The 17,238-nt window shown below is 43.7% G+C and overlaps 1 protein-coding gene across 4 annotated transcripts in view; it reads left to right on the forward strand.

The window, feature by feature from the left end:
- Positions 1–333: 333 nt before the first annotated feature.
- APP (amyloid beta precursor protein) overlaps positions 334–17,238 on the forward strand; it is a 349,255-nt gene continuing 332,350 nt past the window's right edge. For 2 of the 4 annotated variants that reach the window (XM_077480032.1, XM_077480035.1), the window contains exon 1: positions 335–543. In XM_077480032.1, the coding sequence (XP_077336158.1) occupies positions 490–543 (54 nt within the window). In that variant the 5' untranslated portion in view covers positions 335–489. Of the gene's footprint in view, positions 544–17,238 lie in introns of all 4 variants that reach the window. The other 2 variants (XM_077480033.1, XM_077480034.1) reach the window with 2 other exon arrangements.

Below are 17,238 nucleotides of genomic sequence, written 5' to 3' on the forward strand. Positions count from 1 at the left end.
ATACCAGGGGGACAAGCACCACCCAGTGGCAGGAAGGGAGAAGTGCGCGTCTGGAGGGAAGCTGGGGGTACCGTCCATACTGTAACACTGAGAAGGGAGGAATGTCCGGAGCTGTACAATAACAAATAAACTTTTCTAGACATTATATATTAAATGGACATAGGGTGGCTGTAATGATTTAGAAGCCCGGACTGCCCTTGTGACTCTATGAGGAGGAGAGGGAGGGTTCCGTTGGCAGTGCTGCCACACACTTCTCCCCGTCACACTATTGTATCAATGCAGCCGCAGTGCCGCGGTCAGGCCGCCAGGTGGCGCTGGCAGACACCGGTGGGCAGGATCAGCTGACGCAGCAGTGCCGTGGATGTGAGTGCGGCGAGCCGTCCTGCTTGTGTCCCGATCCCGCAGATATCAGCCCGGAGGAGGAGAGCTCAGTATACAGGCGGAGGAGCCCCGACAGCCCGCACCCGGCTCCCGTCCCCGGACTCAGACATGCTGCCCCATATAACGCTGCTCTTCCTGGCTGCCGGAGCGCTGGCTCTGGAGGTAATCGGGATGGATGGATGGGGGAGGGAGGAGCAGGGAATACAATGCCGGAGATTGTGATGTAATGTCGGATCACACCTTCTTCTCTTTGTATCGTCTGTCTGGGGGCAATGGAAGGACTGGGGGGCCCCTGAGTCCTCCACCACTGGGGGCCCCCGAGTCCCCCTATACTGGGGGGGGCCGAGTCCTCCACCACTGGGGGGGCCCCGATTCCCCCTATACTGAGGGGGGCCCCCGAGTCCTCCACCACTGGGGGGGCCCCGAGTTCCCCCTATATTGGGGGGGCCCCAGAGTCCTCCTATACTAGGGGCCACCAGAGTCCTCCACCACTGGGGGGGGGGCGAGTCCTCCACCACTGGGGGGGCCGAGTCCTCCACCACTGGGGGGGGGCCCGAGTTCCCCCTATATTGGGGGGGCCCCAGAGTCCTCCTATACTAGGGGCCACCAGAGTCCTCCACCACTGGGGGGGGGCCCTCCAGTCCTCCACTGGGGGGTCCATCTCTCATCTATAACATTGGCAATGGAAGGGTGCTCATCCTCCTCACCATGCTCCATCAGCCCCTTTTTCCTGTACCTGTTCTGTACATGACATATCTCCCCCACCATCAGTCCTCACCCATTACATCTCTTCTTACCATTTACATTGCATGCATCCTTCCTTCTCCTCCACTCTTTTTAGTCTGTTCTGCATCCTCCTTGCCCTTTAAATACCATAGAAAACCCTTTCTCTGCTCCACCAACCCTTACCCATTACATGACATGCACTCTCCTTACTCATTAATTAGCGTGCCTCCTCCTTTCCCAGCCTTTTCCCTTTACATGCACCCCTCTTTTCTTTTACATGACATGCACCCCATTTACACTTTAAATACAGATCACCCCTTCCCTGCTCCAATAGCCCTCACTCTTTAAATACCATGCATCCTGCTTTCCCTTCTCTGCCAGCCCTTACCCTTTACATGACATGCATCTTCTTTACCCTTTAAATACAATGAACCATTTCTTCCTTGCACCCTTAGCCCTTACCCTTTAAATACCATGCATCCTCCTTTCCTTGCTCCACCAGCCTTTACAGGACATGCACCCCCTTTCCCTTCTCTACCAGCTCTTACCCTTTAAACACCATGCATCCTCCTGTCCTCTTACATGGCATGCATCCTTCTTTCCTTGCTTTACCAGCCCTTGTGATTTACATGACACGCACCCTTTACCTTTTCTGCCATCTCTCTTCTTTTAAATACCATGCATCCTTCATATCATTTACATGACATGCACCCTTCTTTCCTTGCTCCACCATCCCTTACCCTTTACATGACACGCACCCCCCATTCCCCTTCTCTACCAGCTCTTCCCCCTTCCTCCTGACCCTTTAAATGGCATGCACCCCCTTCTCTACCAGCTCTTACCCTTCCTCCTGACCCTTTAAATGGCATGCACCCCCTTTCTCTTCTCTACCAGCTCTTGCCATACCTCCTGACCCTATAATGACATGAATCCTCCTGACCCACTGCACGACATGCACCCACTATCTCTTCTCTGGCAGGTCTTTCCCTTTAAATGCCATGCATCTTCCTTACCCATTACATGACATGCATCCTTCTTTTCCTTTCTGTCATCCTTACTAGGTTGGCAGTGCCATGGTACCATGCACCCCTTTTCATTAGCCTCTTAGCCGTGTATGGCTTTTCCTGATATTCTATATGTCATGCTGCCCCTTTTTTATGCCATGTATCCGCTTCTATTCCCAGCCTCTGAGCTTTGCTTGCCATGCCATGGTGTCATGTTGGCCCTGCAGTCCACATACAGCTCCTACGTTGTCCTCCTTTTATCATCTGCACCCTGATTACATGCCATGCATTGCCCTTTCATGTGCCCCTTCTTTGACATCTATGCATCCAATTTAGCTGCCTTTTCATGCTCACCTCCCCTCTTTCCATGACATGCACCCCCTCCAATATTGAGGCCCTGTCTGTTTACAGGAGGAAGACCCCCCCCCCCCCCCCCCCCCATGGCTCATTTGCAGCACTGGGTGCCAAGCGCACCGTCCATACCCAGCACCTTACTGGCATGCCAAACACTTTGATTTCCAGAACTTCCATAGAAGAACAGCCTGATTAATGTAACTGCTAACTAATGCAAATGTATTTCCAACCCCCCCACCCTGCTTTGTACCCTCCCTCTTATTATGTGACCCTTCGATGCCCCCCTGTTACCCTTTGTACATCCCTTTCCTATATGATATCGACTTTGATCCTTAGAAATCTTCATGTCATTATTATATATTTCTGTATTGTTGGGTGGTGCAGTGTGAATATTTGGGACAGTATGCAAAAAAAAAAGAGAAATTAATTTTGTGGCTTTGTCATTTGGGGTTTAACCCTTTACTCTGCAAGCTTTGATATGCTTAAAAAAGCTTAATGATCCATGGCAATTCTATTTATTATTTTAATGGTTGGATCTCGTTGTGCCGTGTTGATGACCCGTATTTATTTACAGCAGCGAATGGCGATGATTTGACTGTCTGTAGAACTCCTCTGTGTCTGGTTTGTCTGAGACATCAAAGCAAAGTGAATGCGTTTTGTTTTTCTGTTCGGAATTGGCCGCCGCTGCCTGGCTGGGCACGCAGATCCCCCTATAAATGGGCTGAATTGCTGACACCAGCTGTATGATTTAGCCTTTTCAATAGGCTCTGGCCCCACTCTTCTAACCCCATTGTCTTGGATCAGGTGGTTTGGTGTGTGTGTGTGTTGGGTAAACATGACACTGTTTATAGGATGGACTGACTACTCAAACGCAGCATTTTTTTTTTTTGCGTTTTTATTTTTATTTTCTGTGCCTGGATAAAAGGGGACTTTCTAATTAGGCACCTTGGGAAGGGGGGGGGTGGGGGGGGGGGGGTCTGCCTCCCTAGGGCGGGTATTAAGGAGGCGATAGATAAAAGGATTTGACTGAAGGAAGATTAAGACCCAGAGAAGATGGCGTCTCTGCATTGCTGCAATGCAAAGCTGTATTGGAAGCTGCAGCTCGGAAGAGCCTCCCACCGCTAGGTGTTTATGTGCCTGCTCCTTTCATCTCTTCCCTTCTGAACCATTCACTTCCAACCAGCGCTCTGCATTAAGAGCGTTGTGCGTCCTGCGGACACCTAAACGCCCCAACACGCTCCTTGACCACGTTGCTCCTCGCTGACTATTTCATATCGGTTACAGAACACACAGACTTTAATTAGCACAACGTCATTCAGCTGTACAGACGGGGAAGAATTCGGCAGCGCCTGTGCAAAAATAACATCAAACGTCGTCTGGCGTTTTTATTTGTCAAGACTGTGCATTGCCACGTTACGGAATCTAACAGATCTGCTCCAGGGGGAGTTTATAGCGCTATCTGATCAGCCTGTTAACCATTTCCTATGGAGCATTGTATTTTTAGCAATGGTTATACATTTTAAACAGGTGTTAAGGAAGAACTCCGGGCAACATTTTTTTTATTTTTCCATGCAGTGGGGCTGTGCTTACGTTGCATGGGTTAACGGCTCGTTTTTATTTAGGGGTGAGGCGAGCGGAGATAAACGTATCCGCCGATATACTAGAGCTGCACATTTCTGGCCAAAATGAGAATCACAATTTTTTTTTTGTTTAGAGTAAAAAGATCACGATTCTTGCTGTGTAAAATCTTTCACATTATACAATAAAAAAATTGGGCTAACTTTACGTTTTTTATTTATTTTCATTAAAGCGTATTTTTTTTTCCCCAAAAATTGCATTTTGAATGACTGCTGTGCAAATACAGTGTGACGTAAAATATTGCAACAACCACCATTTTATTCTCTAGGGTCTCTACTATAAAATAAATATATAATGTGTGGGGGTTCTAAGTATTATTTTCTAGCAAAAAAAAAAAAAAAAAAACAACAAATATCAGAAAAAGGCTTAGTGTTTTTAAGTGGCAAAACTTCCCTCATTTTCATACCAGTGTATTCCTTTGATCTAAAGGACAAATTGTTACAATGTTTCTACTTAAGTTCCACTGCTAAAGAATGTTGTGATTCTTGGCAGACTGCCTATGTGTTATTTTTTCCTTTTTTTTTTTTCTTTTCTTTTTGATAGCTGTTGGCTTTAGCGGGGCAGAGAGAATTCTCTGCATGGAAAGCATCTGGAAATACTTTTTTCAAGATTGCAACGGGGAAAAAAAATTGCAATAACGATTCTTCACTATTAATCGTGCAGCTCTACGATGTACTATATAAATAATCCGCCGATTCTCCGAGTACAATACTGGTCCCCCCTACTAGAGGTCGATCGATATGGGTTTTTCTCTGGCCGATACCGATATTTAGCAATCGCCACGGCAGATGGCCGATATATGATGCCGATTTTTTTTGGGCCGCTATGTTAGGCTGATTATTTATTTTTTCCCCTTCATCTCATAAAATCTAACAGTTAGACACCTTTCCCACTGGGGTGTTTTTCAGGCGCTTTAAAATCGCACCTGTAAAGTGCCTGCAAAACGGCTCCCCTGCAGTCTGTGTGGAAGCCCCGAGTGCTTTCACACTGAGGCGATGCGCTGGCAGGACGTTAAAAAAAAGTCCTGCAAGCAGCATCTTTCGAGTGGTGTATACCGCTCCTCCACCACTCCTGCCCATTGAAATGAATGGGCACCACTGCCGAAGCACCTGCAATGCGATTTGGCAGCGGCGCTTCATGGGCACATTTAACCCCTTCCTGGGCCGCTAGCTGGATTATAAGTGCCCCGCTAAAATGACGGTAAAGCGTCACTAAAACTGGCCGCGTTTTACCGTCAACGCCTGCTCGCTCCAGTGTAAAAGCAGGCTTAAGTAATACAGAAAATTTCTTACATTTATTAAACAAAACAAACATCCAAACAGTTCCCTTGTTCACTTGTATGTATAATTTAGAATGAAATATATAATTTTTTTTTAATATATTACACAAAAACAGGTAATCAAAACTTTTGGATGAAAAAAAATGGGCTGCGCGAATACCGTGTGACATAAAATATTGCAACAACCGCTATTTTATTCCCTAGGATCTCTGTTAAAAAAATATATAGAAGTTTTGGGGGTTCTAAGTGAATTTCTAGCAGAAAATACAGGATTTTTATTTGTAAGCATCAAGTGTCAAAAAAGATTGTCTTTAAATGGTTAAACTGAGAACTCTACACACTGAGTTGAGTTCATTCATTCAAGTGTAAACATTGTATCTTTTTGATCTTTTCTTGGCAGACTGCCCAGAGAGGAGACAAGTAGCTTCACTCAAGTCTCCAGGCAACTTACACTGACTTCTATTACTGAAGTCATTTGCAAGTCTCGCTGAATATATAATTTTGCACAATCGGCCGATGCTGATTAATTAAAAACCGCCAAATATTGGCCGATATATCGGTCGACCTCTACTTCCTACCCCCTGGCACTCTAGCGGTCTTGTGAATGGACTGTTCCTGATGTCATCACACCCATAGACCAGCTCTGGATGTGAGGACTGCAGGGATGGACCCATCCATATATCTATACTTTTTAATCACTTTGAAAAATCCACCCCTGGCATTTCTGGCCATGGCCACCTTGAGTAAGGGCAGATGATTCATGTAGCATTTATTTCCTAGCATCCATTTGCCCTTAGCTGGGAAAACCCGTCCTGAAGACTCCTGGGGTGTATGACATCATTAGCCTAGGCAATAAACCAGGAAGTAACTGAAGAAATGTAAAAAAAAAAAAAATATATATATATATATATAACATAATACACACATACTCTCCTATCTTTTTACTAATGCTAGTAGTGAGGCTTTAAAACAATCAATGTTGCTTGGGAGAGGGAAATTCCACTACAACCCAGGCACAGCCCACTTGCATGGGGAAAGTAAACATTTTGCCTGGAGTTCTTCTTTAAACTTATTCAGTATTTTAGTGGGGCAAATTAATCTGTTTATAGCTGCCAGTGCATTCTGTAGTCAGACTGGTGAGTGATCGGTTGCTGCACTTCACAATACTTCATTGAGAGGCTGATGGGAAGCAAATGCAACCTTGTTGCTGGGGGTTACTTCCCTTTGCATAGCGCCATTGTGCTTTGATGTAGCTGTTGTCTGTAGCAACTGGTTCTTATATAGGTTAAAAACCCTAAGCATGCAGTTGATCAGAGGACGGCAATAAACTCGACGAAAAGATTTGTGTGTGCAATTTACTTTTAACGGGAATAAAAAATAAATAAAAATCTTTTCTGATCCCCATATGCGATCTGAGAACTCTCAGGATCAATATTCTGCAATTATTATCATTATTTTTTTTGTATTGTATATATATATATATATATATTTTTTTTTTTTTTTTTTTTTTACAATTGGCTGTATTTGTGCTTTTTTATTAGAAACTCTTTGTTAAAAAAACAATATCTGAGTCTGCCACAAGCAGTTCCTGTGACACCGGAGACACGGAACCTTTTATTTATTTGAGAGATGACACCATATCGCTCGGGGCATTTGCTCTACTTTCCTCCAGTTGCAGAGTGTGTAGTTTCCTCCAGCCTGAGTGTGTGTTGTTACAAAGTATTTAGTTATTTAACACCTAGTAGAATCCGTGAGTGTTTTGTTTGTGTTTGTTTTTTTTGTTTTTTTTCTTCTAATAAATATTTTAATATATACACATTTTATTTTTATTTTTTTTCATTACAACAATTTTTTTTTTGTTATTTGTGGATAGGACATAGCTGACAAATCATTACTGAACATTTGTGTTTTAATATCTTAATTAGGGATGAGCTGAGGCGTGTTTGTGGTAATCACAGGCAGTGAGACATTGCCCGATCTCTGCAGCCGCACATCGGGGCAATGTCTCACTGCCTGTGATTAGCGCTGCGCCGACTTCCTGGCGGGCTCTGCACGTGTTCCATCCGAACACGCCTGAGCTCATCCTTAATCTTAATACATATTTTTTCTATTGTACGCTTTCTTCTTTTTTTATTTATTTTTTTCTTCTGCAGTTTGTGCTCAGGGATCAGCTTAAAAATAGTCAACTCTGGCTTTTTTTTTTTTTTTTTTTTTTTTTTTTTTGCATAATCCATAGCTGCTTTTCTAGAAATGTTACAATTAGCCACCTCTGGCATCTGTTTTTAAAGCAGAACTAAACTGTATCTGAGCACCGCTAGTTGAAAATTAATTTTTAATATTAAAAGCAAACTCCCCTATACATCCATGTCTCCATGATTTATTTTGTTAAATCACTTGAAAAAAACGCCTCCCCAAACATTTCTAGCTGTGGTCTCTAAGGCCAGATGATTGATGTAGCATTTGCTTCCTGGAATCCACCTGCCCTTAACTCAGGTGGGAGTGCTTAGCTGAGAGAGCCCCTCCTCTGGGGAAAAAAATGGCCTTAAACACTCCTGGGATGTATGACATTTGCCTAGGCCAGAAACCAGGAAGTAACTGAGGGAAAAAAATGTAATAATAATAAAAAAAATATTTTTAAACAAGTAAATATAGTATACCTTCCTATCCATGTCTTAATGCTAGCTAAATAAGGATTAAAATAGTCAGTGTTGATTAAGAGAGTCTACATTTATATTACCAAAGGTATTGTGACACCTACCTTTACACACATATGAGCTTTATTGGCATTCCAGTCTAAGGCTTCATGTACACTTGAATTACTTTGACCATTGGCTGTGGCAAGTGCATGTTTTGCGGCCGGCGGTCAAAATGTTTCTATCCTGAACGCAATTCTTCCACGAAAGGGAGCCAAAAGCTCCTCAAGTTTGGGAGCTGCTGGTGTACATGGAGCCTTACTCCGTAGGGTTCATTATTGACTTGGCTCACCCTTTGCAGCTAAAACAACTTCAACTCTTCTGGGAAGGTTGTCCACAAGGTTTAGGAGTGTGTCTATGGGAATGTTTGACCATTCTTCCAGAAGCGCATTTGTGAGGTCAGGCACTGATGTGGATGAGAAGACCTGGCTCACAGTCTCTGTTTGAATTCATTCCAAAGGTGTTCTATCAGGTTGAGGTCAGGATTCTGTGCAGGCCAGTCAGTCAAGTTCCTCCACCCCAAACTCGCTCATCCGTGTCGTTATGGGCTTCACTTTGTGTATTGGTCCAAATCATTTGGTAGAGGGGGGATTATGATGTGGGGTTGTTTTTCAGTGGTTGGGCTTGGCCCCTTAGTTCCAGTAAAGGGAACTCTTAAGGTGTCAGCATACCAAGACATTTCAGACCATTTCATGTTCCCAACTCTGTGGGAGATCCTGGATGAGTGAGTTTAGGGTGTAGGAACATGCACTGTGTTGATTGGGGAATCGAGAATTCGGAAGATATAATCGCTCCATCTTTGGCCAGCTTTTCCTTTTGATGCTCCTTAACAACTTGCCGACCAGCGCCGCCATTATACGGCGGCAGATCGGCACGATCCCGCAAGCTGTCGTAACTTTACGTCAGCTCCTTTAAGCGGGATATCAGGAGCACGCAACCTGCACTGCGGGGGTGCCGATGCTTGTGACTGGTGGTCGCGTGCACAAGAGGCATCACAGGGACATCTGTGTGTAAACAAATCCCTGCTCTGTTCTGAGAGGAGATGCAGATTGTGAGTTCCTAATAGCTAGGAACCACGATCTGTCATTTCCTATAGTCAGTGCCCTCCCCCTGCAGTTGTGTCCGTTATAATGTCGCAGTCATGATAAAATTCGCAGATCGCCGCCATTACTAGTAAAAAAATAATAATAAAAATGCCATAAATCTATCCCCTATTTTGTAGACACGATAACTTTTTTGCGCAAACCAATCAATATATGCTTGTTGTGATTTTTATTATCAAAAATATGTAGAAGAATACGTATCCTAAACTGAGAAAAAAATTTACTTTAAAAAAAAAAAATAATAATAAATTGGGGATATTATAGCAAAAAGTACAAAATGTGTTTTATTTTTTATTTTTTTTTTGCGCTATAAACAAAACAAAAAACACAGAGATGATAAAATGCCACCAAAAGAAAGCTCTATTTGTGGGCAAAAAAGGACGTCAATTTTGTTTGGATACAGCCTCGCATGACCGCGCAATTGTTAGTTAAAGCGACGCAGTGCCGTATTACAAAAAGTGCTCTGGTCATTGAGCAGCCAAATCTTCCGGGGCTGATACAGGTTAAACGTATAACCCAGTGAATTTTTTTTTTTTTTTAACCCACCGCTTTTCAGCCGTATGTCCCACCCTGTGCCTCCATCTTAAATCTGGAGCCAGCTATACCTCCCTCGTTTACATAGCCGCCCCCCCCCCCCGATGATGCTCCCTTGATCCTGTGCATGCACAGATGTGCAGCTGGTCTTGAATATGACTCTGGCTGATTACAACGCGGTACTTCAGATTCACAGCCTCCTGGGATGTCTTATTGTGTGTGTGTGTGTGTGTGTGTGTGTGTGTATATATGTATGTATATATATATATATATATATATATATATATATATATATATATATATATAAATTTAGCTCAGCTGCAGTGTATTCCCACTTGAGCCCCGGAAGATTTAGCTGCTCAATGACCAGGCCATTTTTTGCGATACGGCACTGTGTCGCTTTAACTGACAATTGTACGGTCGGTCTTGCAACGCTGTACCCAAACAAATTTGACTATAAACAAAAGAGAGAGCAACAGTTTTGAAAAAAACACAATATTTTGCTTTAACTTTTTGCTATAAAAATAAAAATTTTTTTTTTTTTTTTTAAAAGATAATTTTTCTTTCTGTTCAGGCCAGTATGTATTCTTCTACATATTTTTGGTAATAAAAATCACAATAAGTGTATATTGATTGGTTTGCACAAAGGTTATAGCGTCTACAAAATAGGGGATAGATTTATGGCAATTTTATAATTTTTTTTTTTACTAGTAATGACGGCGATGTGCGACAGTTATACAGTGATCAGTGCTATAAAAATGTACTGATAACTGTATACATGTCACTGGCAGGGAAGGGGTTAACACTAGGGGGGATTAAGGGGTTAACTGTGTTCCCTAGGTGTGTTCTAACTGTAGTGGGGATGGGACTGTCTAGGAGGAGAGGTATGAACACACAGTCTGTTTCTACTCCCCTGAAAGAAACGGGATCTGTGTGTTTTACACGTGTGCCCAGCGGTCAGCACACCTGCCAGACACTCTGGGCACATGCCACAGGCGTGAGCGCTTGCCCCTAATGGCCAAAAGGTGAAGCGACATAAGGTAACATTGTTTCACCCAGCCGTGGCATTCTGCTGCAGTAGAACTGCGGCGGCTAATCGGCAAGCAGTTAAACTGATCCGTTAGGCACCTCCATAGATGAGTAACTTTTTTTTTTTTTTTCAACCAGCGGATGGTCTCGATTTCCCCATTAATCCTCCCACTGAGCTATTGTGTTCTGACAGCTAGAAGACTTCTCCGCTATAAGATACACTGATCCGTGTTGCGGGCTATAGCCTGCAGCGCTGATCAAGTGGGGGAAACCCGACAGGGCGGTTGTACAGACGTCAATCGGTAGACTGACTTCTGTACAACCTCAGTGCCCATACATGGATTGAAATTCAGCCAGTCCCTGCCGAATCAGCTGTATTTTGATCCATGTATTGACCGCTTTACCTATTGTTCTGTCCTTATTGGTAAAGTCTAGGTGGGTACATAGCCTACATCTGTATGGTGTGCCCTGGCAGCTGCACGTTGTGGCATAGTACCCAGCCTGCCGCAGAGGGTTATATAGCATGCAGATAATTTCTGATGTTTAGGTGGCGGTGCGACAATTTTTTGTTCTGGATTCTCCAATAACATTGTAACCTGTTGTAGCTTTTCGAGAACCTCTGACCCTCCCCCCACCTATTACAAGACATCAAAAGCCGAGACTCTCCAGGAGGAAGGGGCTGTAGAAAGACATAAAGATATGCAGGACTTGTACTGTATTCCAAGCGAACAAAGGAGCTGATTTTGTGCTGCTTTTGAATTATAGTGAAAACTGACTCCCTTTGTGCCTCCAAGCTCGCTGAAGGGTTTATTAATACTGTCATTTAGAAATAACAGAGCTATATTCATGCTGATCTAAACAGATCCGTCCCGATGAAAGAATCAACCTTGTGTTTGCTGCAGGATGCCTGGCTTCACATTGCACTCTGATATTTTAATCAGGTCATTTTGCAGGATAAAAAAAAAATGTGACTAACTTTATCAATCGGATACAACCGTTTTATTTTAGAAAAATGATTGCTCTTTCTGTGGAAATATACTTCAAAAAGGCCTGTTAATGCCTAGGGTTCTCCAGAGCACCCAGGAAAGAGCAATATCACTCCCACCCATGTTCAGCAATGGCAGAACTGCGGTGCCTTCGAGAAGTACACTCCCGAGCTCCAGCATGCAGTTTGGGTGTGTTTTGCATAGGATATGGCTGAACGGGACATTGGGTATCGCACATGTAAAGATTTGAATTCTACCTCCATCTGTCAAAAGTTAGTAGGTTCACACCTAAGAAAAATCTCATTTTGCAATGAATGCTTTCCTGGGTCTGCTCATGGATGAGGTGCACATATTTATATAAGTTTGTTTACTACTTGCGCATGCTGGCGGTTGTATGGTGGTGGCAGTGGACCATCATTTTATGACCACCCACCTATTAAGTAGATAACCCTTTTGCCACCAAAGCATGGATGCCACTAGACCTCTGAAAGTATGCTGTGGTCTGTGGCACCAAGTCGTCTGTAGCAGATCCCTTAAAGAGGATGGAAACCCCGATGGGTTTTACTTCCTCTTTTGCTCCCCGCAAGGTCTGCAAATTAAAAGCATAATGGACTAGTATGCATCGCATTATATGACGCTTACCTGCAAACGAATCCCGCGCTGTCCCCTGTGCAGGCCATGTCCATCTTCGCCCCTCTTCCTTCCGCGGCTGTGGACTCTGTGACTGGCCGGAGCCATGTGATGTCACTCCTGCGCATAGTCCGTTTCTTCACAGAGCATGCTCTGATGTCGTCAGGGTGCACGTTTAGGAGATAATTTGGTTAAAAAAAAAATAAAAAATCTTTGTTTCTGTTAAAATTGCAGAGTATTGCACAGTATGGGGAGAGTATTAGCACAGAGCAGCGCTGTGGGCACTACACATCCAGCCCACAGTGCTGCTGCCATCTCTCCCCCTCTCCCCTTGCACTGTACCGATTGGTACAGAGAGCGGTGGGAGGAACCGGCGTAATGACATGACACCAGTTTCCGTCATTTGACAGAGCGATCACCTGGTAAACGGCTGCTACCAGCAGCCGTTTACCGTGATGCGCGGGGTCTACTGGACCCGGCAGTCACAGATGTTTGCGGGAGCAAGATTCTGGAAGGACGTCCATGGACGCCCACCCAGATAAACCCAACCATGCAATAGCCATCTTTTGGCTATGGCCCGGTCGGCAAGTGGTTAAAGTGGATGGAAACCCTCACATATACCTAGTGAAGTGAACAGCCTCAGATGATACAGAGATGAAACAAATCTCCCTACATAGGTTTTTCTTGTATATCTACTGTCTTCAGCTTTTATATACTGTTTAGAAAGTGCACATTGTGTTATGCCGCGTACACACGGTCAAACTTGAAACACATTTCAGCGGACAATCCGCTCGTGTGTGGGCTTCAGCTGACTTTTTTAGCGTGCAGTCCGGAGTACTAAGATTTTCGTTTTTTCCAAAAATCTGTCCATCGTACTTTGGTTTCAGCGGACAATACGGTCGTCAGTATGCTAGTTCGACGGACTAAGAATGGCGCATGCCCAGAAAGGATTTACACGGCGGAAGGGTGCTTTGCTGTGTCTTGGACTTCCTATTTCTAGTCCCGTCGTACGTGCTGTACACGTCATCGCGCAAGCTTTCGACGGACTGTTTGTGTATCCGTGTGTGGTCAAGTCCGTTCAGTGGAAAGTACGCCGGATTGTCCGTCGGATTGTATGACGGACTAAGTACGCCATACAATCCGCTCGTGTGTACGCGGCATTAGATTTTCTCTTCCTGGTTAGCACTGCAGTGAAGCCCGGGCATACAGCCAAGACAGCTGATTGGAGGAAAGGTGCACATACCCCCCTCTCCTCATAGGTAGAGACGTTTAATCTATTTCTAGCATCCTCCCCAACACAGAACTCTGCCTGCTTTTATCACACATGATGGAGAACTTGTCAGAAGTTATCAGGCTGATAATAGAAGAATGGAGCAAGGAGCAAGGAGACACAGGGCTTTGAAAGAGATAAGAAAACAGTGCAGATATATGTGCCCTGCTCAATTTTCATGAATCGGGTTTACATCCACCGTAGGTTGCGGTGTAGGGCCTACATGAATTGTACTTGGGTTTTTCCAGCACATCCAGCTGATTCTCCATTGGACTGAGATCTTGGAAATTTGGAAGTCAAATCACTACCTTAAAATGCTGTCGTGTTCTCAAACCATTTTTCAGAGTGGCAGGGATCGTTACTGCTGAAAGAGGGCACTGCCATCAGAGAATACTGTTTCCATAAAGGGGTGCACTTAGTCAACAATGTTTGGTAGGTGGTACATGTCAATTAACACGTGAATGGCAGGACCCAAGGTTTCTCTTTCCCAAAGAATTGCCCTGCCTCCACTGGCTTGCCTTCTCCATATACGGCTTCCTGGTGCCATCTTGTCCCCAGGTAAGTGACACCCACGGACCCGACCATCTACATGATGTAAATTAAAAATTAACATTCATCATCAGACCAAGCCACCTTCTTGAATTGCTCCATGGTCCAGTTCTGATGCTCATGTACCAATTGTGTGTACTTTTGGTTGTGGACATGGGTCAGCATGGGCCGGCCTGAGGCTACGCAGCCCAATACACAACAAACTACAATGCCCATTTTTATTTTTTTCCTGATTTCAACACGTATACTTCAGGGACCACATGTTTCCTTTCTGCGTAATATATCCCATCTACTTTCAGATGCCATTGTAATGAGAGAATCAATGTTGTTTATGTAACCTTTCAATGGCTATATAGTTATGGCTAATTGGTGTGTGTGTGTGTGTGTGTGTATGTATGTGTGTGTGTGTGTGTGTATATATATATATATATATATATATATATATATATATATATATATATATATATATATATATATATATATATATATATATATATATATATATATATATATAAAATTTATTTGGAGATGCAATCTCAGGTTCTGTTCAAAAGCATTTTACTTCATTTTCCATGCATGTACAAGTAACGACTGCACAGTTTCAGGCAGGAACTCCATTCTTCAAGTTGCATGTGTGTTCATCAAATTATATGTGTGTGATGGTGCATGCTAAAAAAAATGCAATAACGCTCACGAAACATAAATGTACATACTATGTGGTTTAGAATGGAGGAGTAGTAAAATGAAAAAATCCCAAGGACCCAAGGTATCCTTGGAAACAAGAAAAATGCATGCGCTTCTCGCACAAACCGCATTAAAACACGCTACAAATGCATATACAATCCGCACGTTTTAAACCGCTAATTTGTGAATGGCTCAAATCTTATAAGACAAATGGTAAAGTACATTATTACACAACTGCAGATTTTGAATCTTGTGACAAGTGATTGGATTTGTATGACTTCTGCCAGAAAAGGGTTAAAGGCCTGCGGGTTGTAATGCGAGGACGCTCACTTTACAGAGACATTCCGGGATCGGGCAGTTGGCATGGAAGGTGACCTGGGCGCTCCTTGTCACTGCAATCCTTTGCATATTCTCATGTAGTCATTTTGTCTCTTGTGATGTGCGGTTGCTGGGGGGGGATTCTTACATTGGAAGGTGTATGCCACGTACTTCTTTTTCATATATCACATGTGAAGCTTTTGGCCGGTTGTACGGGATGGTTATCATTTTTCCCTGATACCAGAATGAACTGGTAACAGGTTTAAAAGTTGCCTGGACGTTCACAGAAGAATGCAGATGTTATCAGAAGTAAAAAAAAATTCTTAGTGGTTTGTAAACAGCGGTTTACAAACCACTAAGAATAATTTTTTTTTTTTTTTTTTTTTTTTTTTTTAAACTTGTAAGTCAATTTATACTAGCACTAGCACATTATGAAATACACACCTTGGAACTAAGCCCTCCAGCGCTGTGCTGTCATCACTGAGAGGACTGACCTATTCCCTTCCAGTCTTTCTTCTGGGTTCACGCGCTCAGACTATGTGATTGGCTGGAGCTGCGGTAGCATCACGCACGTGCGCATGAGCCTTCAGTTACGGCACGAAGCTCTGAAGGTCTGGCAAGGCATGCATCAGAGATATAACTGGATGCAATCAAGGTGACTATGTCCTAAACGGTTTAGGAGATATTCATTTTACCTACAGGTAAGACTTATAGGCTTACCTGTAGATAAAAATCACCAAGTGGGCATTTACTTCCGCTTTAAAGCTGAAATTCAGGACAACCATGAAAACTACCCTTGACTTAGGGCTTCTCTACACAGCAAGGGTTAAATTCTCTCTTTTTTTTTTTGGTCTATATTCATTTTAAATGCAGTTTTTACAGCTGGTACTTTCCTCCAAAGCTCTGGGTTGTTGATGGGCCCTCAGCGTTCTCCATTACAATGCAGGACTGATGGTCAAGCATTGTACATGATGACATCAGAGTGCAGCTACCGGAGAGCGCTAAAGAGAGAAGGGGCGTCAGGACCAATCTTGTGGAGGAGAGGAAGCCTGCGGGAGTTAGGGGTAAGGTAAGTAAAAACGAAATTTACCCTTGGAAAAAACAAGAATATAACCTTTTATAGTGTGGGGGTGACCCCACTTCATGGATAGTTTTAATTATTACCAGAAGTTTTCATCTAAGGTGCTCAAATAACCTAAGCTCAAAGCAAATGGGACAGGCATAGAGGGAATGTTTCCCAATGGTGACACCTGTTTTGGCGACAACTGTCAGAGGTGGGATTTCTTCTCACTTTGGGCAGATGTCCTCTCACTTTATTGGATGGTAAGGACACCAGTGTGAACACATAAAAAAACTGAGGGTGCTGTTGAAGGCTCCGACAGGTCCTCATCTTTTGTCAGCTGCCGAGCTTGCAGGCAGGAAAGGAGCTCATCGTAGCTCTGTAGACGTCGATAAGAAATAAAAAAAAAAGGAAATCCCAAAAGCCACACATCACACAAAATCCCTGTGTGTAAAGAGTAGAAGCAGCCTCAGCCTAGACCAGCCTTTCTCAACCTTTTCAACACAGAGGAACCCTTGAAATAGTTCTCCGGTCTCAGGGGAACCCTGCTAAAAATGAGAAATCTACCACTCATGAGACATTAGTATGATGGTCAGTGGGAAGTATGGTCCTTACACTTGTTGTCATTGGGAAGTATTACCTCCTTACAGATAGCTAAAAAGATCAATGGTGTCAGTGGGAACTTATCCGAGAGGCGGAAATGGCCCAATGCTGAAGGAACCCCTAGCAACCTCCTGGAGGAACCCTAGGGATCCACGGAACCCTGGTTGAGAATCGCTAGCCTAGACTCTGTACAGGCCACACCCCCAATGTGTTTCTCTACAGTATTCCTGACTTTGGTACTCTATTATATACATAATATTTTTTTCTGAACTCTTGACCCCCAGCACTAGTCTGCATTACAAACTACTGACCTCTGAACTCTACAGTACTCCTGACTCCTGCAGTATGTTACATATATATTCTATTTTCCTCTGAACGCCATTATTCCTGACCCTTG

The sequence above is a fragment of the Lithobates pipiens genome, unplaced genomic scaffold, assembly GCF_037356315.1.
Source record: "Lithobates pipiens isolate NorthernLeopardFrog02 unplaced genomic scaffold, aLitPip1_a1.2 Scaffold_16, whole genome shotgun sequence".
NCBI lineage: Eukaryota > Metazoa > Chordata > Amphibia > Anura > Ranidae > Lithobates > Lithobates pipiens.